Source organism: Podarcis raffonei, chromosome 8 (genome assembly GCF_027172205.1).
Source record: "Podarcis raffonei isolate rPodRaf1 chromosome 8, rPodRaf1.pri, whole genome shotgun sequence".
NCBI classification, from domain to species: domain Eukaryota; kingdom Metazoa; phylum Chordata; class Lepidosauria; order Squamata; family Lacertidae; genus Podarcis; species Podarcis raffonei.
Genome location: NC_070609.1, coordinates 72104338 through 72128140, shown reverse-complemented (window position 1 = coordinate 72128140; position 23803 = coordinate 72104338). Strand labels below are relative to the sequence as shown.

At 48.1% G+C, this 23803-nt stretch overlaps 2 protein-coding genes across 4 annotated transcripts; both read left to right on the top strand.

Annotated features, from left to right (window-relative positions):
* The first annotated feature begins 209 nt into the window (after positions 1-209).
* CPTP (ceramide-1-phosphate transfer protein) lies at positions 210-4264 on the top strand. Of its 3 annotated transcripts, none has more exons than XM_053400788.1 (3): positions 210-431; positions 2473-2603; positions 3575-4264. In XM_053400788.1, the coding sequence occupies exons 1-3, from the start codon at positions 327-329 to the stop codon at positions 4095-4097; spliced, it is 759 nt and encodes a 252-aa protein (XP_053256763.1). In that variant the 5' UTR covers positions 210-326; the 3' UTR covers positions 4098-4264. The 3 variants fall into 3 exon arrangements, with proteins under 3 accessions (XP_053256763.1, XP_053256764.1, XP_053256766.1); XM_053400789.1 differs by lacking the exon at positions 210-431 and adding an exon at positions 444-591; XM_053400791.1 differs by lacking the exon at positions 210-431 and adding an exon at positions 932-1098.
* Positions 4265-4354: 90 nt separating this feature from the next.
* Positions 4355-23244, top strand: TAS1R3 (taste 1 receptor member 3). The gene is made up of 6 exons (XM_053400776.1): positions 4355-9072; positions 14789-15089; positions 16434-17213; positions 18460-18663; positions 19505-19625; positions 21122-23244. The coding sequence occupies exons 1-6, from the start codon at positions 8894-8896 to the stop codon at positions 22051-22053; spliced, it is 2517 nt and encodes an 838-aa protein (XP_053256751.1). The 5' UTR covers positions 4355-8893; the 3' UTR covers positions 22054-23244.
* The last annotated feature ends 559 nt before the right edge of the window (positions 23245-23803 follow it).

Here is a 23803-nt window from a genome sequence, read left to right as displayed (position 1 = left end):
GGATGTGAATGCCGCCCCCCCTCAAAAGAGCCCTTAACCTCATTTACGTGATTACAGACTAGCGCATGAAACGTTAGGTCAGAAGTTTTGGGTCCGTGTTAAAGTTCACAGACGAGCGCTGAGAGCCTGCGACTCTATCCTTTTCTTTATCTCTACGGAACGCACGGGCTTGGGACTGGCGCGCATGCGCCTTGGCTGGACCACGCGGGAAGTATACCTCCGTCCCTGCGCGCCTGAATGTTACGGAAGCGTAGGTTCCAGAACTAGCTTCCGCGCTTCTATTGGCTGGCGCGGCTTGGGAACCCTCGCCTCTGCGGAACCTAGGGATGGCAGGCGATTGGTCGAGGAGAGGAGGTAGGCGGAGACAGGTGAGCAGGAGGCGGGCTTTCATTGGCTGCGCTGAAGTTGGAAAGAAGGAAGCGGTCGTTAAGGTAAGTCAGTCTGGTTGCTGGGGAGGGGGAGAAGAGACCCCCCCTAAGGGAGAGGCCCTTCCTCTTCCCATGGAGGGGTGATATGGGGCAGAGGCTTGGAAAAAGGAGGCCGATGGGGCAGAAGAAAGAGGAACCCAGCGCACCTGCGGCTCCCAGCCCTGTACACCTGAGATTTTATTATTTTTATTATTTTATAGATGAGTTAAATGTTAAATTACTTATATTGCCGGGGTTGTATCCCAAATAACTTACACTCAAGAGTAGACCTATTCAGTTGCGTCCAGTGCTTGTCCTACTCAAGAGCAGGCCCACCGCAGTTAATGAATGTGAGGACACCCACCCATTGAAATGAATGAATCTTACCTAAGCCAAGTCCATTTATGGGTCTACTCTGGGTAGGGCTAGCATTGGATACATATGTGTGTGAGAGTATATATGTGTGTGTGTGTGTGTGTGTATAAATCATTTGAATTTTTTTTTAAAAAAAAGTTTTTACAACAAAACTATTTTATATATCTTCTAGTTGCTGATGTTTCCGTTGTGAAATCACTTCAAGGAAGTGATCTGTAAATTAAATATATGGTTTTTAAAAAATGGACTTCGAGGCTGCCTTTCAAAACAGGAACATCCTGTCAAGGCAGCATACATAGTACTTAAATATATTGAGGTGCGTGTCGAGGGAGGAATCATTCTCCTAAAATTGTGAGACAGAGTTGTTAAAACTGTTATCGGTCCAAACCAGGAATCCCATCCAAAAATTAAAACCTAAGCACAACTGTAAAAACAGATGGGCAATTAATTTTTTAAAAAAAATAGTAGTAGTATTGGGTTGTATCCAATTATACTTGAGTACAGTCATACCTCGGGTTGAAGACGCTTCGAGTTGAGCACGTTTGAGTTGCACTCTGCGGCAACCCGGAAGTAACGGAGCGCGTTACTTCCGGGTTTTGCCGCATGCGCAGACGCGCTAAATGATGTCAGGCGCATGCGCAGAAGCGGCAAAAAGCGACACGCGCGTGCGCAGACGTGCCATCGCTAGTTACGTTTACCTCTAGATGCGTTCGTATCTAGAGGTACCACTGTATATGCACTGAAACTGATGTACCTAAGTTGTGTCAGCTTCAAAGGATCTACTCAACTGGTACTTAGAGCAGTTGGGGGATAGGAGGGAAAGTTTTTTTTTAAAAAGTATCAAAACCCAGACAGAGAAGGAGGTTGCATAATTTTGTTTTTCAGTTTTGTTTGCTTACCAAGCAATACTGCTCACATCTGTTCAGAAGTAAGCCCCATTAAGGTCAATGGGAGTAACACCCAGATTAGGATTTTTCAGTGAGTTGTATCCAACCTTAGTCCTGTTTAGAATAGAGCCACTGAAATGGAATAGTGAAAGTTAGGTCCATTATTGTCTTATTTTTCTTATTGATAATTTTATTGTTTTACCTTTTTTGTAAACCATTTTGAGGGTTTTTGATTTTGTTTTTTACACAAACAGTGTAAAAACCTCATAAAATAAATGAATAAGTAATTTCAGTGAGACTACCGTGAGTCAACCCAATATTTCTACACTGACTTTCAGGGCAAGATAGTTCACGCTCATAATTTAAACAACATCTACTTCAGTATACCTACAATCATAGCTCTCTATTTACAGGCAGTCTAATACGTGCTACTGGCTGGCTAATGCCAGGGGGGGGAAATGAAAACGGAGACCGCAACAGGTTAAACATGTCAGGCACCTTGTAAAACCGGGTCAAAACAAGAGTTACCAAAACATGTTTAAAAGCCTATAATGAAAGGAGTCAAACGCGTATCGCTTGAGGGGCCCACAAACAGGTGCCTCCCAGTGAAACACATTCCGTCCCTCCATCCCACAAACCCGATTGATCTTGCTTCTTATTTGCATACGACGATACTACTGGCCTGATCCAGCAGGGCTCTTCTTACATAATGATCTGGCCAGGGATAAGGCAGCTCCCGATGTTCCTGGGCTCATTTATGGTTTATCCACCAAGCAGCTGTTGACTCTTGCTGTCTGTTTCAGAGCTTCGCCATGGCCTACGGGGATGATGGACACAACCTGAGGGAAGTGCTGGCCACTTTCAAGTCCTGTATTGACGAGAAGTCGGAAATCCTAATGGACCCTTACTTAGCAGGCTGGAAAGGGCTTGTCAGGTAAGGCTGTCCACCTAGTTAGGGAACCAAGCTTAGATCTCGCTCCACAATGGGAGTTGGGAACCTGTGGCTGCTCAGATACCTAAAGCGCCTCTGCCAGTCAGTGTAGACCACACTGACCTACATGGGCCAACACAACGACTCATATAAGGCACGTCCCTATTTTCCTTTGTTACTGACCGAGGCAAAAAATGGGGTCACTGGCCCCAATCCTGCCACTTCTCCGCAAGTGTCCTCATGGCATGGCATTCAACGCAGTGGCGTAGCGTGGGCTGTCAGCAACCGGGGCAAGGCGAATAATTTGCGCCCCCTAACCCGTGGATTTTAGCAGGGGGCAGAGAGCTGCGAGTGCGAGCGCGCCCCCCCCCCCCGATGTTGCACCCAGTGCGGCCGGCCCCCCCTGCACCCCCCCACGCTACGCCACTGATTCAACGTTCCCTCTTCTACCCACAAGGAACAGGAAAAACGAGTGGGAGACCATCGGCAGACAGTCCTTGTCCCTGAAGAGTTGCAGGGAAGGCTGGCTGCTTGTCACAAGCGAAACTGTTGAAGCCTGCCCTCTGACTGTAAACTGTTTCTTGTTGAGACCGGCCCGCATGGATCTAGGTGGAAACTTCTGTCATTCATTCTGTTGGGTTGCACCTCTAAACCAAGGGTGGGGACCTTTTTTCAACTCCACGGCCGCATCTCAGCAGTGGGCAGGGCCAGAGGCAACGTCGAGTGGAGCTTTTAATGCATATTTTACCTTTCGGCAGCAGGCTAGTCAATACACCCCCTCTCTATCCTCCTTCCAGGCGTGCAAGAGCGTTAGCAGTGCTCAAGGGACACATTCCAGCTGGTTTATGAAGAGTAGGGCCATTGAGGGGGTGTGGGCTGGGGAGAGGGCCAGACAGAGAGGCCAGGAGGGCTGCCTTCAAGGTTTCCCACCTTGAAGGCTCCTTGTAACCACAGGGTTCTGTTTTGGAAATCAGGTTTCTGAACACCATGGGCACGATCTTCACCTTCGTTTCCAAAGACGCAGTGGCCAAAATCCAAATCATGGAGGAATTCCGAAGCGGCCCCCATAAGGAGAGCTACAGAACCCTTCAATCCATGGTGAGCTACGAGATGGCCAACAACCTGGTAGACCTGAAGAAGAACACCGAACGCCCCGTATCGGGCTGCCGGACGATCCTGCGCCTCCACCGGGCCCTCCTATGGCTGCAGCTCTTCCTGGAGGGCCTGCGGACCGGTGGCGCAGACTGCAGGACGTCGGTGGTATGCACAGATTCATACAATGCCTCTCTGGCCAATTACCACCCTTGGATTATCCGCAAGGCCACCACCATTGCCTTCTGCACTCTGCCCAACCGGGAAGCTTTCTTTGAGAACATGAAGGTGGGCAGCAACGAGGAGGCAGTGGAGATGCTGGGAGAAGCTTTGCCCTACATCAAGAAGCTCTACGATATCACACAGGAACTTTACAGCCGGCACAAACTCCTGGACCTCCCGTAGCAGAGCGGATCCCCACAATCAAGCGTTTCTCTGAATGCCACAGACGAAAAAGCAAGCATCGATCGTACATCTCATGCCTATCCATTTCCAGGCCTGCTTGTTGGCACCAAGATCTAGCTCTCTGCTTCTCAGCTCTCTCCTATAAATCAGGTTTCTTATTGCTGGAATCGTTTGAGCCTTCAAACCATCCCTATTCTGGGTTCAATCAGCCAGATTTCCGGAGAAACAGAACTGGCCCCAGTTCCTCTTTGACAGCCTTTCAGACGTTATTGGGCTCCAACTCCCAACCACTGGGCTGGGGCTCATGGGAGTCAGAGTCCAAGAACCTGCTTGAACTACAACTCCCATCATCCCTGATGGCTGGCCATGCTGGCTGGGGCTGATGGGATTTGGAGTCCCTCCCCCCCCAAAAAAAACCCCCTGACCTAAGAAGAGGCATTCCCCACTCTCAGGAGTCAATGAATGCCTCTTCCAAATAGAGACCATCCTCCATCTCTCCTTTGCAGTAGGGAATGCTGCTCCTATAGTCGGGGTGAGGAACTTGTCAGCCTTCCAGATGTAGCTGGACTCCAGCTCCCATCAGGCCTGACCATTTGGCTGTGCTGGCTGGGGGGCTGATGGGAGCCTAGCAACATCTGGAGGGCTGAAGGCTCGCCACCGTTTCATCACATGGTTTTTAAAGCTACAGTCTTCCCCGATGTGTACGGGAGGTAAAACTGCATAAGCAATGAATGTACGTAATCACAGGGGGATGGATGAGGGCCTGGAAGCAGGGGTCTCCCCAGCCTCTCGGCTAACTTGTGCTCTCTGCCAATCAACCCTGGTTTTGTTTAATCAAGGTGTAACTGTATCCCCTCCACCCTTCAGATCGAATTAAGCTTTAAAGGGGAAAGGGGGGCTTTTACAGTGTATATGTATATGATGTATATACCTGTTTCAATGACCATGTGACAAGGGGAAGACTTTAGGGGCAAGATTGCTCAGGATTGCCATGATACATATGCCTGAAGGGAGAATCCCACCGGGGTTCTATTGAGCCCTCCCTTCCACACACAGACGCAGGTAATGCGCCCACAAACCTGAAGCCCTTCAGGGCATCACATGCAGATCCCTACTAGCCTGTGACTCCCTCTACCCAGACTCCTCCCACTCTTGAGCATGAACAGCCTGTGAGGTTTGGGATAGGGGCAATGGGTGCAAAAACAGGGTCCTTTCATCAGTCACCAGCCAGGCATGTTGCTACGCATTTAGTATACTCAGCTGAGGGGCAGCACTGTGTGGGTATGCAGGGACAAATAAGAATTCAAAGTGGGGAGGGAGCGGAATCTCCTTCCATACACACAGGGGAAGCCAAAGATATTGCACACTGCTACAACCCGGAAATCAACAATCTTTAGCATGCTGGAAGTGGGAACAGTCTCCCTAGTAAGGGTGGGAGACCTGTGGACCCCCCCAAATGTGTCTTGTGCAAGCTACCTAGAAGTTTTGTTTTGTTTTGAGCGGTATATACACAACTTCTAAATAAGTGAATGAAACATATCTGGAGAACCACTGGATCCCCACCCCTGATGAAACTGAACTCCTGAACCATCTTCACACCTCTTCACTCCCTGTCTTTCTCTCTCACGGCAAGACTGTTCACTTAGAAAAGCTTTTTGTTTTTTTAAAGTCACTGTGAGTTTCGAACTTGCATAAGGCTGTTGACCACGCCTTTGGCTTGAAGACAATCATACCTGTGTTTTAAACGTGGCGTTATTATTTTGGGGCCGTGATACGCTGTTATGTTAAGAGTCCTTTCGTGTTACAAATCAATCATACCTGTGTTTTTAAAGTGGTATTATTATTTCTGGATCACAATATGCTGTTATGTTAAGATCCCTTTCTGGATACAAATGAGTCATGTATCTATGGTGCTCTCATGTTTCCTGCCTCGTATGATTTCTAAACTATCAATGCCTTTGTGGTGGTGGGGGGGAGATGTGGGGGCACAATGAAAGTATTTGCACTTATGGCACTGTTTACTCCATGCATGCACTGTGATTTGTATATATAGATATAGATATAGATATAGATATGTATTTACCTCTTATATTGCTTGGGTTCAAATAATCATCTGTCCTGTGTATACGTGGTGGTGTCCTTAATTTCAGTCCTGATGGCCGCATAGGGATTTTTCACAGTTCTGCCATGAACAAGGTGTTCGAATAATAATAATAATAATAATAATAATAATAATAATAATAATAATAATATTTATACCCCGCCCATCTGGCTGAGTCTCCCCAGCCACTCTGAGAGGCTTCCAATCAAGTGTTAAAAACAATACAGCATCAAATATTAAAAACTTCCCTAAACAGGGCTGCCTTCAGATGTCTTTTAAAGAGAAGATAGCTGCTTATTTCCTTCACATCTGAAGGGAGGGCGTTCCACAGGGCAGGTGCCACTACCGAGAAGACCCTCTGCCTAGTTCCCTGTAACCTCATTTCTCGCAGTGAGGGAACCACCAGAAGGCCCTCAGTGCTGGATCTCAGTGTCCGGGCTGAACGATGGGGGTGGAGACACTTCTTCAGGTATACAGGACCGAGGCCGTTTAGGGCTTTAAAGGTCAGCAGCAACACTTTGAATTGTGCTTGGAAACGTACTGGGAGCCAATGCAGATCTCTAATGCAGCAGAAGGCCCTTAATGAGACCCAAAAGCCTCCCCCTAAATCATAACCTCCCCGCACCCCATTAGCAAACAGTTGCTAATGGCAGCAGCACCATTAGGACCTTAATTCATGGCCCCACAGCCGGGGGAATAACAGCGGGGGGGACACAGACCACAAACAATAACCACAGACTTTCAGATGGTGGAGGAATGGCAGCGTGGCAGGAAACAAACACAGTGTTATCACCTGACACGGGTATATCAGTGCTGATGCCTGTTGCCATGACATGAGAGGGGCCATAGGTCAGCGACAGAGCATCTGCCTTGCATGTGCAAAGTCCCAGTTCAATCCCTGGCATCTCCAGGTGGGGCTGGGAAGGACCCTCAGTCTGAAGCCCTGGAGAGCCACTGCTGGTCAGTGTAGACAATCCTAAACCAGGTGAACCTGGGGTCTGACTCTGTATAAAGGCAGTTTCCTAAAGTGGGAGTGAAGGAGCAGTAAACCTTGGCACAACACCTTGCTCCCTCCCAGGAAAGGGTTGGGGAACCTTTTGGATGCCAAGGGCCACGTTCCCTTCTGAGCCAGGGGCAAAAGAATTAGGATAGTTTCTGCATGCACACCTATTATTATCCTCCGTCCAGGCACACTAGAGGCCAAGAATGCACTCCAGCCAGGCAAATACACTTGTGGAGGATGTGAAGCAGGGCCACTGAAGGATGTGGCCTTGGGAGAGATCCAAGGGCCAGGTAGAGAGGCCTGGAGGGCCGCATTCAGCCTCCAGGCTTGAGGTTCCCCACCCCGCCAGTGGTAAACCATAACGAATGGTTTGTTGCAAACACAAAGCCAGCTCCCTGCCAGCGAGCAAAAGCAACAAACCACAAGCCTTGGTTTAGTGTTGCCTCTGAACCAGGGACTGTGGTTTGTTTTACTCCCTTAGTCCTGTGGTGCAGCGCAGACCAGGCCCTGAGGCACAGGCAGAGGAAGGGTTGGCGTGTCAACAGCTGGGGGAGAGAGAGAGAGCAGGGGGTTCTCTATGGGTGGCATCGAGGCCCACCCCCAAACCTGGGACCAGTACCCAACCTTTCCCCAACAGCGGTTCCGAAAGTTGTTTGATCCAATGTAGGAATGCAAATATCCAGAGTGTGGGGTCAGGTGGGATTCTATGAGGACTTATAAAATATGCATCAAGCCATTGTGTCCACGATGAATGCATTGGGTTTGATACATTGACAATAATTTCTGATCAAATCCCACAACCCTCTGCATCTCTGGCCATTTCCTCTACTGTTCCATTTCTCTTTCTGACCAGTCACGTACACTGCCAGTTGCTTCACCAGGCAGGCATCCTGGGTCATCAAAGACATTGGGCAGTTTCTTTGATGTAGCTTTTCTGATATGTTAATCCCAGGATGTTAATCTTAGGGCCAGGAAACAGGTTTCACATGAAGGTGATAATGATCGCTATCTTCCTGGCCATCCTTCTTATCATGTATATTGCTTGTTTATCACCTCCCAGGGTTGCCAAATGCACTCCTTTGTAGTTCTGTTTTATTTACCCCATGCTTAATTAGTTTTGGTAGTTTAACTTTGTCCCCACGTGGGGTTTGTTGAAATGCTCAGAAGAAATCTGATTGGTTCTTACGAACACTCTGTAAAAGTTCTTTTGTGAATAAAACGACCTGGGCCGAGGGGTGGAGAGGGAGGCACAGATTATTATACGCACCCTTCCCAGAGTCTTGCTGGTTCAAGCCTCTGTGTGTATTCTTATTAATCAGAGTTCAATCCTTCCTTTGCTTTGGGAACGCCTCAATCCAAAAGCAAGGAAAGCCCAGCACCTGCTTGCAAAAAATCAGGAACCTCTCAAGACTGTTTGAATAAATCCCTCGTGGCAGGGAGGGCCAGATTGCAGAGGGGCCCAACTCAACAGAATGCCGCAGAAGATTTGGTTAGCACGGGTGGCTAACTATGGCTTCTTCCACACCTACACTGCTCATGCGGTGTGTACTTTGCTAAACAAATTCTCTCAGGATGCTTCCCACCTGCTGTAAATTTTATTGAACAAAACGTTTGGCTTTCCAAGGGGCTCCCCTGCCTCGTTCAAAGTTAGGCTGTCCACACGCAGACCAGTTTCAGAAACAGCCGAGAGACATGTCTGTTTTCTTCCTGCTCAGCCTCGGTCTGGATTGGGCCCGGGCCCAGAGCTATCACTGCATGTCTTCCCAGTTTAGAAGACCCGGAGACTACATACTGGGCGGCTTGTTCCCTTTCACGGTGCTCACCTCCAACGTGACGGAACGGACCCTGCCTGACATTTACAACTGTGAGAGGTAAGGCAGCAAAAATGGAAAGGACATAGCGATGGTTGGGGAGGTGGCGATGCAGAAACCCCTGTCTTGTGTGTGGCTGGACTTAACTGAATGAAGAGTTACAGTATTCTTCGCTCTATAAGACGCACCAGACCACAAGACGCACCTAATTTTTGGAGGAGGAAAATAAGAAAAAAATATTCTGAATCTCAGAAGCCAGAACAGCAAGAGGGATCGCTGCACAGTGAAAGCAGCAATTCCTCTTGCTGTTCTGGCTTCTGTGATAGCTGCACAGCTTGCTTTTGCTCCATAAGACGCACACACATTCCCCCTTACTTTTAGGAGGGAAAAAGTGAGTCTTATAGAGCAAAAAAACACGGTACTTCCATTGCTCCACTCCCTTTTGTCTCTGGCCACCCCCAGCCTGTGGCAAGTCGCCCCTACGCACCCTCAGGGCTGAAAGAATGTCAGATTAATTGTCAACAGGAAACTATGGAGTAGATTTGAATGCTGTCCCCAATTAACTAGCCAGCTTTTTAAAGTAAAATTATTCAAAATGCAAGTGTCAACAAGACCTTCCTGAAGACTTTTCCTTTTTTTCAATGAGCCTTTTAAGTTGATTTCTTTCCCTGTATCAGAATCATTTTTAAGATTGTTCTTCAATGTCATAATAAAAGCAAAGACTGGAAATGGGAGTCGCTTTCTTAAGCTGGGAATTCCCCCCCCCTCACACGTTTATACATTTAGGGTTTTGCTGTTCTCTGAAACGTTATTTGCCTGTGTTTTATTAAATATTTATTAGCATTTTCAAATAACACAGAACAAACAAAAACAAAAAATAAACAAAACAAAAAACACAAAAATACATAACATTCAAAACTAAACAAAAAAAAAATAGAAAAAACACATAAAGTTTCTAATACTTATTATTCTTAACCTTATTTCTCAGACTTCCTCACACCTCCCCTTCTTGTATTCCAATTTAAATTGTCAGTTTAGCAAGTCCTTAACTTATTTCTTTACCTTAGCTTAAACATTTGTTCTAACATACTATTGCTTTCCTTTACTTCTTTTTTCCATTTCTTCAATTTATTTTTAACAGCCTTATTTTCAATTAATTTAAAAAGAAAAGAAACCAATTTTACCTTATTAAAATTACACATCAACACTTATACCTCATTAATTATTCTTAAACCTTTTTCCTAAAGTCGACCAAAATTTCCCTTCCACGATTTACCCAATTTCCTTACCACTAACAAAAAAAATATAAAAAACAAATTATCCTTATGTACCCTTTGGATTCCCAACCTCCACCCACCCTTTTCCCGGTTCCAGTCCCCAACCAATATCCATCAGTCTTTATGTTATTTATTTAGCCTGGAGATCTCACATCCGAGGCCCTTATATCTCTCTCAGTTCCTTTCTGCCGGTCTCTTTGATAGTCCTTGATGTTAAACCCCAAGTCTCGGAGGGGCTCCGGCCCAACAGAATCCATGTTGCTTCCAGCCAGTCCTCCATACTTAAAGGCAAAGCCTATGGGGTGCTCCAACTCTTGTTTCAAATTTCTTTCAAATCCAGATGTCCCCAAAGCTCCAGCTTTCACCAACAAATTTGTAATCCTCAGGTCTTCAGATCTCCTCCAAAAGGGATCTCTCCATTTTCCAGACTCCCATTCAGACCAGGCTTTCCACATCCAGTTTTTATTGTCCTTTTTTATCATCATGTCAGGCCTCATATTGTAACTCTCCTTTGACTCCTGCAAATCTCCTGCTCCTCCTTCATTTTCTTCAAAAACAACATATTGCTCCATCGTATCTACACTTTCAGTTTCATTTATTTGTTCAGTTGAATGGGCTTCCTGTTTCAAGTCCTTATCAGGCTCAAAACTGTTGTTTACTGTCCAGTGTAGTAGTGATACCTTTGTAGACAAAGCATTGTACTCATCTTGCAAGTTTCCCAAGAGAACGAGTGCTCTGTCCAATTCTGCTTGGATTTTACATACTCCAGCCATTTTTGTGATGTAATGTCCCTATTACCCCTCTAGGGGGATTTTAGTTCCTTAATGTTCCTTTCAACTCAAAACCAAAAGTCCAGTTATTTTGTATCAGCCCTCCTTATTTTCAACAAGTTATACCAAGTAAACCAGCAAAAACAGCAGAAACAATGTTCTCTTTTTCCAGCTGACAACTAGCTGACTAGCAGCTCACTTGACAGCTGTCAAAATCTTCAATGCAACAGGCTTTCTCATAGGACGTTCCCGGGTCTCGGGGGGGGGTGTGAAATTTCAGCTCCCAAGATTCTTTTTATCCTCCAGTAAATCTTCTTATAGTGTCAAAACCGTGAAGTCAGGATCTTTCATTAAAAAACAAAAAACAGATTCTCTCGACCTTAGCTGCCCAGTCCTTTGCTTTAAATTATTTACAAAGGGGGGGGGGGTGAACTTCCTTTTTAGCCCCTTCCCGCTCGTTCCAAATCCAAAATTAAAGATTTTTAAGGTTCCTATCTCCATATTACTCACGGGTTTATATTTTAGAGTCCAATCGGTCTTGGAAGAAGTTGGCGCTCTCTGTCAATGGCTTGCGGCTTCACTCCGTAGGCGAGGGAGTACTCTCAGCACCACGCCTCACCCTGCCTCCGTTCCGAAGCCTTTAAAAAGGCTCCGTCGCGGATTGGGGGGGCGCAAATGGTGCCCGCCGAGTCTCTGTGTTCACAGGCATCCGCGCCTGTGATTTTAAGGGTCCCCGCTTCGCCGCAGCGGCCAGACCCAGACGCTACGGAGCCGATTCCCTCCGGAGCTCGGAGGGAATCCGCCATTAAACAATGGCGCCAACCCGGAAGTCCTGTTATTTGCATGTGTTTTAAGGGTCTTGTAAGCTGCCTCGGGAGGGCAGCGTGCCCTGAAAGGTTAAAAGAAAACAAAAGTTGGCAAGGTCATTCGCATCATGGATTGTAATACAGCACAAATTTTACAGCAGCAACAGTTCAGTCTAGGAACCAACAGAGGAACAGATTCCTGCATTGCAAGAGGTTGGACTAAACAGGTCCCTGCCAACTCTACTGCTCGATGATGATGATGATAATAATAATAATAATAATAATAATAATAATAATAATTTATTTATTTATATCCCGCCCTCCCCAGCCAAAGCCGGGCTCAGAGCGGCTAACAACAATAAAAGTAACACAATTTACATAAAATCCCAATCAATTAAAATGCATTCTAAAATCAACTCATTCTAAAATCAATTCAAAATCAAATTAATGGCAACCATTGGGCTAGAGTTCTGTGAGGGTTACAGAAGGAGCGGGTCAGACTGTGCCTTGGCCAAAGGCCTGGTGGAACAGCTCTGTCTTGCAGGCCCTGCGAAAAGATGTCAAGTACTGCAGGGCCCTAGTCTCTTGTGACAGAGCGTTCCACCAGATCGGGGCCACGGCCAAAAAAGCCCTGGCTCTGGTTGAGGCCAGCCTAACCTCCCTGTGGCCCAGGATCTCCAAGATGTTTTTGTTTGAAGACCGTAAGGTCCTCTGTGGGACATAACAGGAAAGGCGGTCCCGTAGGTACGACGGTCCCATGCCGTATGGGGCTTTAAAGGTTAAAATCAGCACCTTGAACCTGATCCTGTACTCTACCGGGAGCCAGTGCAGCTGGTATAGCACCGGGTGAATGTGATCCCACAGTGAGGACCCTGTAAGGAGTCTCGCAGCGGCATTCAGCACCTGCTGGAGTTTCTGGATCAGTCTCAAGGGCAACCCTATGTAGAGTGAGTTACAATAATCCAGTCTGGAGGTGACCGTCGCATGGATCACAGTGGCTAGGTCAGGGCGAGAGAGGTAAGGAGCCAACTCCTTAGCTTGGCGGAGATGAAAAAATGCCGCCCTTGTTATTGCTGTTATCTGCGCCTCCATGGAAACGGAGGTGTCGAAGATTAGACCCACACTCTTAACGGACGGTCCTGGCACTAATTGCGCCCCACAAGAGATGGGAGTTGCCCCCCCAATCCCATATCGTCCTGACCCAGCCAAAGGACCTCTGTCTTCGAAGGATTTAACCACGTAACCATCCAGCCTATGTAATACAGGACAGGAAGAAAAGGAGCAGCAATTCAGTTATGCTTAAGAGCTCTGACCAGCCTCAAATAGAATGATTAAAAGTGGATGTAAACCAAAAAGCCTTCAGAGACAGCCAGTGTGCTGTAGAGATTAAAGTGCTGGACTAGGACCTGGGAAACGAGAGTTCATGTTCCAGCTCAGGCATGAAACTCGCTGGGTGTGTCCCTGGGGCAGTTGCTGCCTCTTGGCCTGACCTACTTCCCTGGGTTCTTGTGATGATTAATTGGGGAAGGGAGGGGTGAACCACGGACTCCACCTAGAGCTCTTTAGAAAGAAAGGTGAGGTATAAATTCAGTAAATAAATATACAGTGCCTATTTAAAAACAATCAACCCCTTCCGCCTACCCATATCCGTGCCCCCAACCCACATTGTTAAATAAATAACTATTTTTAATTATTATTTATACCCCGCCATTCCTGGTTCAGAAAACCGGGCTCAGGGCGGCTAACAACAAATTTAAAACACTTAATTGATGCAACAACAAAAAACAGCATAAAATACAGTATAAAATGTGAATAATAAAAAATTCAGAATCCAAAAATCAATTAGGGGGGAAATCCATCCAATAAACATTAGGTGATCACCAGGGCTAGCTGGCTAAATTAGTCCTATCTGGGCCAGCGGGGAGACCAGGGGAGAATTAGCTGTGGGATCCCAGAGCAGGTAATCTTCATAAAAAGGGGAGGGGGAGGGAAGGAAGGAAGGGGAATAAAAGATCAGGCTAAGTTCAAATTGAAATCCAGGCGGAATAGCTCTGCCTTACAGGCCCTGCGGAAGGAAGCTAAATCCTGCAGAGCCCTGGTCTCATGGGACAGAGCATTCCACCAGGTCGGAGCCATCACTGAGAAGGCCCTGGATGGGTCTGTAGTCACTCTGGAGAGAGGCATTTTAGGGGGTCACGGGTAGTGGCAGGAAGATAGAATCTTAGAGTTGGAAGGGAACCCAAGGCTCATCTAGTCCAACCCCCGGCACTGCAGGAATCTCAGCTAAAGCATCCATAGAAAGATGGCCATCCGTCCTCTGCATGAAAACCTGCAAGGGAGGAGAGTCCTCAACCTCCTGAGAGAGACTCTTCCCCGCCGAACGGGGAAAAGAGGGAACCAGTAACTTGCCATCCACCAGTTATCTCAAGCTAACATCCCTATTCGCCTCTTTGGCCAAAAGCAGAAGGGCACAAATTGTGCAGGGGCAGGGCCACCCCTGAAGCCCCCGGGCATGCCTTTGTGCACCTTCCTGCAATCGGGAACCCACTCAGGGGAGCTATTAAGGCAAGCCAGTGTGCTCCTGATCAGGGTTCCAGCCAGCCACCTAGGTATCTTCCAAGATGCTCTATTCCATGCACTTCCCCCGGTTTTATTAAACCCTCGACAGTTTGACAGTTCCCTGCTCACTTGGTTGTTGCACATGTGTTGGGGGAGCGGGGATGGTGCCTCCTTCGGGGGTCTCTCCCCCCCCCTCCAATGAGCACTTCTGTACTTCTGCGCACTTTGGGGGTTCCCCCCAAGCCTCTGACACCTCTTTGCATGGGGGTGGTGCAGTTTGGGCTATGTGAGAGATTGGCACTCAACCCTGCATGTTGCCATGAGAGAGAACGCCATCCCCGCTCTTCTGTCCTCTGTCTCCCAGGCTTTATGCTGCCGGTCTGGTCTGGGCCCTTGGGATGAAGATTGCCATTGAGGAGATCAACAACTCCACCACGCTGCTGCCAGGGATCCGCCTTGGCTATGATATCTACGACACCTGCATGGAACCGGTGGTCACCCTCCAGCCCAGCCTGCTCTTCCTGTCCAGAGCAGGCACAAACAGCATCGGGATCCTTTGCAACTACACAGACTACCAGACCCGGGTGACGGCTGTCATCGGGCCTCACGACTCAATGCTCTCTTCAGTGACAGCCAAACTGTTCGGCTTCTTCCTGATCCCGCAGGTAGTATAACCGTAAGAGCAAACGACACCCTCGTGAGAATAATAATACTGTATTTTTTGCTGTATAAGACTCACTTTTTCCCTCCTAAAAAGTAAGGGGAAATGTGTGTGCGTCTTATGGAGCGAATGCAGGCTGCACAGCTATCCCAGAAGCCAGAACAGCAAGAGGGATTGCTGCTTTCGCTGCACAGCGATCCCTCTTGCTGTTCTGGCTTCTGAGATTCAGAATATTTTTTTTCTTGTTTTCCTCCTCCAAAAACTAGGTGCGTCTTATGGTCTGGTGCGTCTTATAGAGCGAAAAATACAGTAATAATAATTTATTATTTATACCCCGCCCATCTGGCTGAGTTTCCCCAGCCACTCTGGGCGGCCTCCAATCAAGCGTTAAAAACAATACAGCATTAAATATTAAAAACTTCCCTAAAAAGGGCTGCCTTCAGATGTCTTTTAAAGAGAAGATAGCTGCTTATTTCCTTCACATCTGAAGGGAGGGCGTTCCACAGGGCAGGCGCCACTACCGAGAAGGCACCAGTGAGGCCCACCGCAAAATGCTGCAGTGTAAAACGCACCTATTCCGTGTTCAGGGTTGTCTCCAAATAAGGCCTACTCATTCATTCAATAGGTTTATTTGTTCTAGCCAAAGGACATGACCATTAGGTCAAAGCAGCGTTTCTCAAACTTGGGTGCCCAGCTGTTGTTGGACTACAACTCCCATAATCCCTAGCTGGCAAGGCCATTGGACACGGACTTTGATCCATATAAACACTCTACCCTTCTAAATATACCCAAGCAAAATCCTCCCTCGCCATTTATCCCAAAACAATAACAACACTGATCCTACTTTATCTCACTAACCCTGACACAAACCTTCCGAACACTCCCACCCCAACTGATGGGAATTGCAGCCCCAAATATATTGAGGGCACCAGCTTAGCTGGGTCCAGATTACATGACGGGAAAAGCGTTAATGTGTTGTACCCAACCAACTTCTGCTTTAGAGCAAACCCACTGGAATTAATGGATCTCAGTTTGTCATGTCCATTAACTTCAATGGGTCTCCTCCATGTAGTATGATACTAGGGCATTGCTTGACATGAAATGTGGTTTTTAATTGTTTTTACAGTGATGGCCAAACTTGGTCCTCCAGCTGTTTTGGGACTACAACTCCTACCATCCCTATCTAACAGGACCAGTGGTCAGGGATGATGGGAAGTGTAGTCCCAAAACTTGGAGGGCCAAGTTTGGCCATCACTGCTGTAAGCAGTCATGGGGAGTTGGTCTCTTTGGAATGGCGGCCTGCAAAGTCACCAAATAAATTAAACATTGATACGATTGTGGCCTTCAGATCAGCTATGGAGCCACCATGGAGGCCCTGAACAACGAGGAGCTGTATCCCTCTTTCTTGCGGACTGTGCCCAGCGACAAGAGACAGCTGGAAGCCATGGTCCAGCTCCTGCAGGCTTTCAAGTGGAATTGGATCGCGGTCATTGGCAGCAACGATGAATATGGCCGTGGAGGCCTCAGCCTTTTGTCGTCCATGGTGGCCAGCAAACAGATCTGCATCGCCTTCGAGGGGCTGATCCCAGCCGACGTGTCCAACCCGAGCCTCCAAGTGAAGATGAGGCAGACGATCCAGTCGATCAACGAGTCCAAAGTCAACGTCATCGTCCTCTTCGCCAGCGACCGGCCTGTCCGGGCTTTCTTCAAGCTGTGCTTGGAGCTGGAGCTGAGCCAGAAGGTGTGGTTGGCCACCGAAGCCTGGGTGATGTCGGACGTGGTCACCTCTGTGGACAAGATCCAAGCCGTTGGGACAGTCATCGGCTTTGTCATAAAGGGGGGGACAGTCCCTGGCTTTGAGGAGTACGTCTACAGACTTTTAGAGCTGACCCAAGAGGATGGCTTCTGCAACACATCCCAGGAGGAAGTGGACAAGATGGACTCCGATGTCCTGGGACCGCAATGCTGGCAATGCAACTACATCTCTCGCCGAAACATCACCGCGGTGCTCAAGCACCGGCAGACGTACGCTGTCTACACCGCAGTGTACAGTGTGGCTCACGCACTCCACAATTTGTTGTGCTCCCAGAGAGGGAAGTGTCATAAGGGTAACATCAAATCTTGGAAGGTAGGTGAGAGGCAGTCAGCTGCCCATCAACTGATAATACAATGAGGCCTGGTGACCTGTTTTCGTCCACGTGGTTTGAAATTGTTATTATTTATTATACTTTTTAGTAACACAAAACAACTTAACAACAATAACTAGCACATGCATTAACACCAGCTTATAACCAAACAATCTCAAATGCATTCATATTTTCAAAAGCCAGTATTAAAACATCCCACCCTCTGAAGGAGGGCACAGATCGTTAAAAGTCAAAGGCCTGGAAGAAAACACATGTTTTTGCCTGGTGCCTAAAGATAGGAGATGATGGTGGCAGGCAAGCCTCCCTGGGGGGAGCATTCCACAAGCGGGGAGCCACCACTGAAAAGGCCTATTTTCATGCTGCCACCCTTCAGACCTCCTGTGCACATGGGGGCACATGGAGAAGGGCGTCATACGGTGATCACAGAGTCAGATTGGTTCATATGGGGAGATGCGGTCCTTGAGGTATTGAGGTCCTGAGCCTTTCAAGACTTTATAAGTCAAAACCAGCACCTTGAATTGGCAGCCGGAAACTGATTGGCAGCCGGTGTAGTTGGGCCATGATTGGCGTTATATGCTCAAACTGTCTTGCTCCGGTGAGCAACCTGGCTGCCAAATTCTGCACCGGCTGCTGTCCATTACAGTGGTACCTTGGGTTAAGAACTTAATTCGTTCTGCAGGTCTGTTCTTAACCTGAAACTGTTCTTAACCTGAAGCACCACTTTAGCTAATGTAGCCTGATGCTGCTGCCGTGCCGCCGCTGCACAATTTCTGTTCTCATCCTGAAGCAAAGTTCTTAACCCGAGGTAATATTTCTGGGTTAGCAGAGTCTGTAACCTGAAGCATCTGTAACCCGAGGTACCACCGTACATGACTTGGCCAAAACAAACTTTGGACCAAACAGGGAATGGGTTTGCTTAATTAGGCCCAAAGGCCAGAGGTCCCCCAACCTGCACTAAAATCTTCCTGGCAATGGGATAATGCCCTCAAGCACACCCGAGAGCAGCAGGGCAATTTAAGAGCCACAAGGCAGGCTGAGTGGCACATACAGCTTTGTCCTGCCACGCTTTGCCACCTGATATGGCTGCCTTGCTTTGGCTAACAGTAGGGCCAGGCTTGCAGAGAAGTAGTTAGTGCAGGCAAGGGACATGGGATTAGGGGTCCAAGGGTGGGGGGACACGGGAGTTAGCACAGGACCCACCCACAGCCACCTTTTCCCTCCATCCAGCTGCTGGACAAACTGAAAGACGTCCATTTCAACATCTCCAACCAGCTGCACCATTTCGAAGACTACGGCAGCATCAACCTCGGCTATGAGGTCATTGGCTGGAGGTGGCAGGGCAGTGGGATTGAGCACATCACCCTCGGGAACTTCAACACAAAACTGAACATCAATACATCCTTCGTCCAGTTTCACACAGAGGATGGAAAGGTAAAGAGAGAGGGGGAGGAATGCAACAAAGGAGTACAGTAAAGTGAGTGATCTCTTTGCTTGCTTCCCACCCACAAATGTCCCCACACTAATTATCTGTCTGATCTATTTGTTTCTCAAAGTTGTATCCTGCCATTCCTCCAAGGCAACAAGCTAGATATGCTAAGGCAGTGTGCCCAACATGTATTTAAAACACGATCCCCACTCCCCCAATAATTCTGGAAATGGTAGCTTACCCCTCAGCACCCATAACAAACTCAGCTACAATTCCCAGCACCCATAACTAATGACAGTTCCCAGGATTCTTATTTGGGGGGGGGTGTGTGATTTAAATTCGTGGTGTGCATGCAGGCCAGATACAATTAATTTGTCCAGACACAGGAACACAGGAAGCTGTCCTATACTGAGCCAGAAAAGTTCAGTATTTGTCTGCACTGACTGGCAGTGACAGACCTTAAGGTCTTAAGGTTGTGGGTTCGAACCCTACATTGGATGAAAGATTCACATGTTGTGGAGAGTTGGACCAGATGATTCTTGGGATCCCGTCCAATTCTGTGATTCTATGATCCAGGATTTCAGACCCGAGTTGTTCTGAGTCCTCCCTGGGGGTTGAACCTGTGGCCTTTTTTGCATGCAAAGCAGATGCTCTACTACTGAGCTATGGCCTTTCCCCCAGGAAGGGGGAACAGGAAGATGGAGGGGAGAAGGAATGGTATAAGGAGCTTGCAGAGAACAAGGGCGAAAGATGAGCAAAGGGACCAGCAAGAGAGAAGGAAAAGAAGACAGCTTTGCAGGATGTAGACATTTCATGCTAACATTGGTCGCTCTCCCTTCTGCTTAGGCTCCCATCTCTGAGTGCCTTACGACATGTCAGGCTGGGCAGATCCGTCGGATGAAGGGTTTCCACCTCTGCTGCTATGACTGCATTGACTGCGAGAGGGGCACTTATTGCAGTTCTCCAGGTGAGAAGGTTTGGGGCCTTGGGGTGACTTCCCTGCGTCACACTCAGAGATCGCAGAGAATTCTGACAGGTATATGAGCAGCAATTGCTGGTGTTCATTTATCCACCCCGTATCCAGAACGGAAATCAATCCAGCAGATTCTATTGATATTTGCTTCTTGTTTTTGGTCTGCAAACGGTACATAATTGGCAATGTCCCCTTTGCATTGAAATGAATGATGTGGAACAACATAATTCATTATGTAATCAATTATGACATTCATTAGTTAAGTAAAATTCTGCCACAGCAGTCAGGAATACGAGACACATTCGTTTGTGTTGCAAGCAGAACTGCAGCAGAACAGAAACAGCCTTGCATGTGATGTAAATGGGTTGGAAGAGATATTGATTCCTTCTTTACATTCCTAGCTACAGTCACTATATACAGGGGTAGCAGCTCTTGGTGAGAGGAGATAAGGGTGGACAGATCAGTTTATTCCTGATCTGTGTCAGTTCCACGTTTGTTCATTCCTGAATCGGCTCCACCCCACTTCTGCATTAATCTGCTCAAGTTTTTGGTAAAAAAATAAGGTTGTATTAAATACTTATCTTTCTCACAAACACCACTGCTACTGGTCAAAATAGATGCTTTTCATTAAACCAAAAACTTGACTCCAGATAAAATTTCACTCCCCACCTGGATAAAATGGTTTCACCACCATAGGAAGCTGCCACATACAGAGCCAGACCATTGGCTCCATCTGATGCTGTACTATCTACACTGACTGGCAGCAGCTGCCCAGGGTTTTAGACAAGGGACCTTTCCCAGGGCTATGTGGAGATGCCAAGACTTGAACCTGGGACCTTCTGCATGCAAAGCTGGTGCTCTACTACCGAGTTACAACCCTCCTCTTAAAATATTGGTACAGAGAAAGCTGTATTATACAGAGTCAGACCATTGGCTCTTTTAGCTCAGTCTACCCTGACTGGAGTGGGACGCGGGTGGCGCTGTGGGTTAAACCACAGAGCCTAGGACTTGCCGATCAGAAGGTCGGCGGTTCGAATCCCTGCGACGGGGTGAGCTCCTGTTGCTTGGTCCCTGCTCCTGCCAACCCAGCAGTTCGAAAGCACATCAAAGTGCAAGTAGATAAATAGGTACCACTCTGGTGGGAAGGTAAACGGCATCTCTGCGCGCTGCTCTGGTTCACCAGAAGCGGCTTAGTCATGCTGGCCACATGACCCGGGAGCTGTAAGCCGGCTCCCTCGGTCAATAAAGCGAGTTGAGCACCGCAACCCCCGAGCTGGCCATGACTGGACCTAATGGTCAGGGGTCCCTTTACCTTTACCCTGACTGGATCAGCACTCCAGGGTTTCAAACAGGAGTCTCACCCGGCTCTACCTAGAGAGGATGCAAATGCAACCTGGGAGCTGTTGCGTGAAAGCCAGGTGCTCTGGCCCTTCCCCAGGAGGACACCCCTTGCTTGCAAAATGTACAGCTGCCTCTCTGCTCTTTTACAGAGGACACAACCTGCACCGCCTGCCCCATGGAACAGTGGTCCCCTGGACGCAGCACACGGTGTTACGACCGCAGCGAAAAGTATCTGTTCTGGTCCGAGCCTCTGGCCATCATCTTGGTAGCCTTGCTGATATTCGCGGTGACTCTCACCTGCCTCTCGGGGTCCCTGTTTCTGAGGAACCTCCACACCCCCGTGGTGCAGGCCGCCGGGGGAGCCATGTGCCTCGTGGGCCTCCTCTGCCTGGCCCTGATGTGCCTCAGCTGCGGCCTCTACATCGGCAAGCCCAGCCCGACCGTCTGCCTGTTGCAGCAGCCCTCCTTCGCCTTGTGCCTCAACCCTTGCTTCTCCACCATCACGGCCAAGGCCCTCCAGATCATGCTGGTGAACGACTTTGCAAGCAGCCGTCGCGGTTTCCTGCACAACCTGATCCAGAGGCGGCCGTGGGCCATTGTGGCCTTGTGCTTTCTGGGTGAAAGCGCCCTCTGCCTTGGGTACATCTATGTCAACCCGTCCACTCCGGGCAAGAACTACAAGCTCTTGGCCACCCAAGTCCTCATCCAGTGCAGGATCAAGTCCTGGGCTGCCTTCGCCATCATGCACGGGAACAACAGTCTCCTGGCCTTCACCTCGTTCCTTTGCACCTTCATGGTGCAGACGTCTCCCAAGAAGTACAACATCGCCCGCAGCATCACCTTCGCCATGCTCGCTTACTTCATCGCCTTGATCTTCTTCATCCCCACCTACGCCACCGTGGGGCTAGAGTACCAGCCTGCCGTGCAGGTGAGTGCCATGCTCATGTGTGCTACAGGGCTGCTCGCGGCTTATTACCTCCCCAAGTGCTACATCCTGCGTTTCAAGCCGGACTGGAACACGGTGGACTATTTCCAAGATTACACCAAAGAGGCGACGCAGGAAAACGACCCCAAAAATTAGGGGTCGTAGCCGATGCTAGTCCTACCCACACAGGGAACACGCTGAAGTTAAGGGGCATGGCTAACTTAGGCCTGGTCGTTTCAACGGGTCTACTTTGAGGAGGACTTGGTCAGAGACAACCCAAGCAGAAGTCTCTGAAGCAGGAAGGGGAGTCTCTCCTTTGATGGGGTTAACAGCGCGACTTGTATCGCTGCCCTAGTATAGAAGCTTTTATTGGTGTGTGTTTTTATTTCGTTGGGTTGGACGTAGATACAGATTCGTCTTGATGGGATAGACTCGTTAGAGAGGCCTTGCATTCTAGTCCTCCTGCTCAGGGTTGGCAAGCCAGAGTTAGAGATGGGAAAGCATCCACAAACAACAAAAATGCCTCCTCTCCCCTTCTTAGCCCCAGGGGATCATTGCAGAACACTCATGCAATGTGGGACTGGAACCTATATACGTCTCACAGAGATGGCTTACTCACAGTTGTCTCCAACCCTGTCCTATTCTGCTCCACGAATGGGAAGCTGCCTTAGCATCTATGCGTGGCATTTCGTTAGATTTGAAACAGATTGCTTCAAACCCAACGAAAACGATCTTTAAGGTATACCTTTAACCTAGTGCCTTTACATAAAGGAGTTGCCTGCTTCAGATAGATGCTGGCAATGAAATCTTCTTTTGAAGCATATAATTTGGGCCTTGCTTAGTGGTGTCTTCTGTCTAGTTAGAAGTTATTGTCCATGTTGCAGGAAAAAGCCTCTTGAATTATATCCCTGTAACGTGGAGACTAATGGATTGACAATGGAGGTGGAGACCTTATGGTGGCCAACAGATTAAGGGTTGTCTCCAACATTGGACTTACTCAGAGGGGACCCACTGAAATCAATGGGCACAGCAAACCTAGGTGCATTAATTTCAATGGGTCTACTCTGAGTAAGACATCATTGGAAGTTGGTTTTTTTTTTTTTAAGATTGCAAGGACAAACATTCCTGCATCCACTGCTCCGTGCTGAGGTCTCCCTACACGCAGCTTACATTCGTCAAATCTAGTTTAAGATGTTTATTTGGACATGTGGACTGTCTTATTGATTTATACATTTAAACTGGGATTGGTGGGATAGTCTTACTGTTAATGTCTGCTGGCAGTGTTTTTTACCTCTTTCTGTTACATTTGCAAATAAAAAACATATTTTAAAAAGAAGTTGTCTTTATACCTAACCAGGGCTGTGTCAAGTAGCTACACACCCCATCACTGCTCATACATCACACAAGGCTACTAAAGGGCAAGACTAGTCAATGGGTGTGACATTGGAGGTGTGGCCATTATACATTGGGACACATGCATGGGAACCTCTGCATAGGGGTGCAGAAGAGTTAAAATTCCCATTCATCAGTGTCAAGGGCTGGACTAAGGAGGAATGGTGGGGACTGCCCCCCCTTCTCCTGACCCTTCCCAAGAAGAGGAGGACAGTATAGATTTAAATCAGTGGTTTGCAGAAGGGCATAGTTCAGAAGCTGCAGAGGGCAGAAGCTGGGAAATATTGGAAGAGGAACAGCAGGAAGAAGCAGCAGCACCAGGGAAGAGACAGCTGACAGTGTCCTTGGAGAGCACTCCTGACCCTCCTTCTCCCACAATCAGATGGGCATTGAGAGCAGAAGAACAGAGAGCTCAGTGGCAAAAGGCTCAGATTAGCTGATGCAGGACTGACGTAGATTAGGGGAGGCGAAGGGGGTAAGGACTTTACTTGGAGCAACGCCATCATTGCATAGA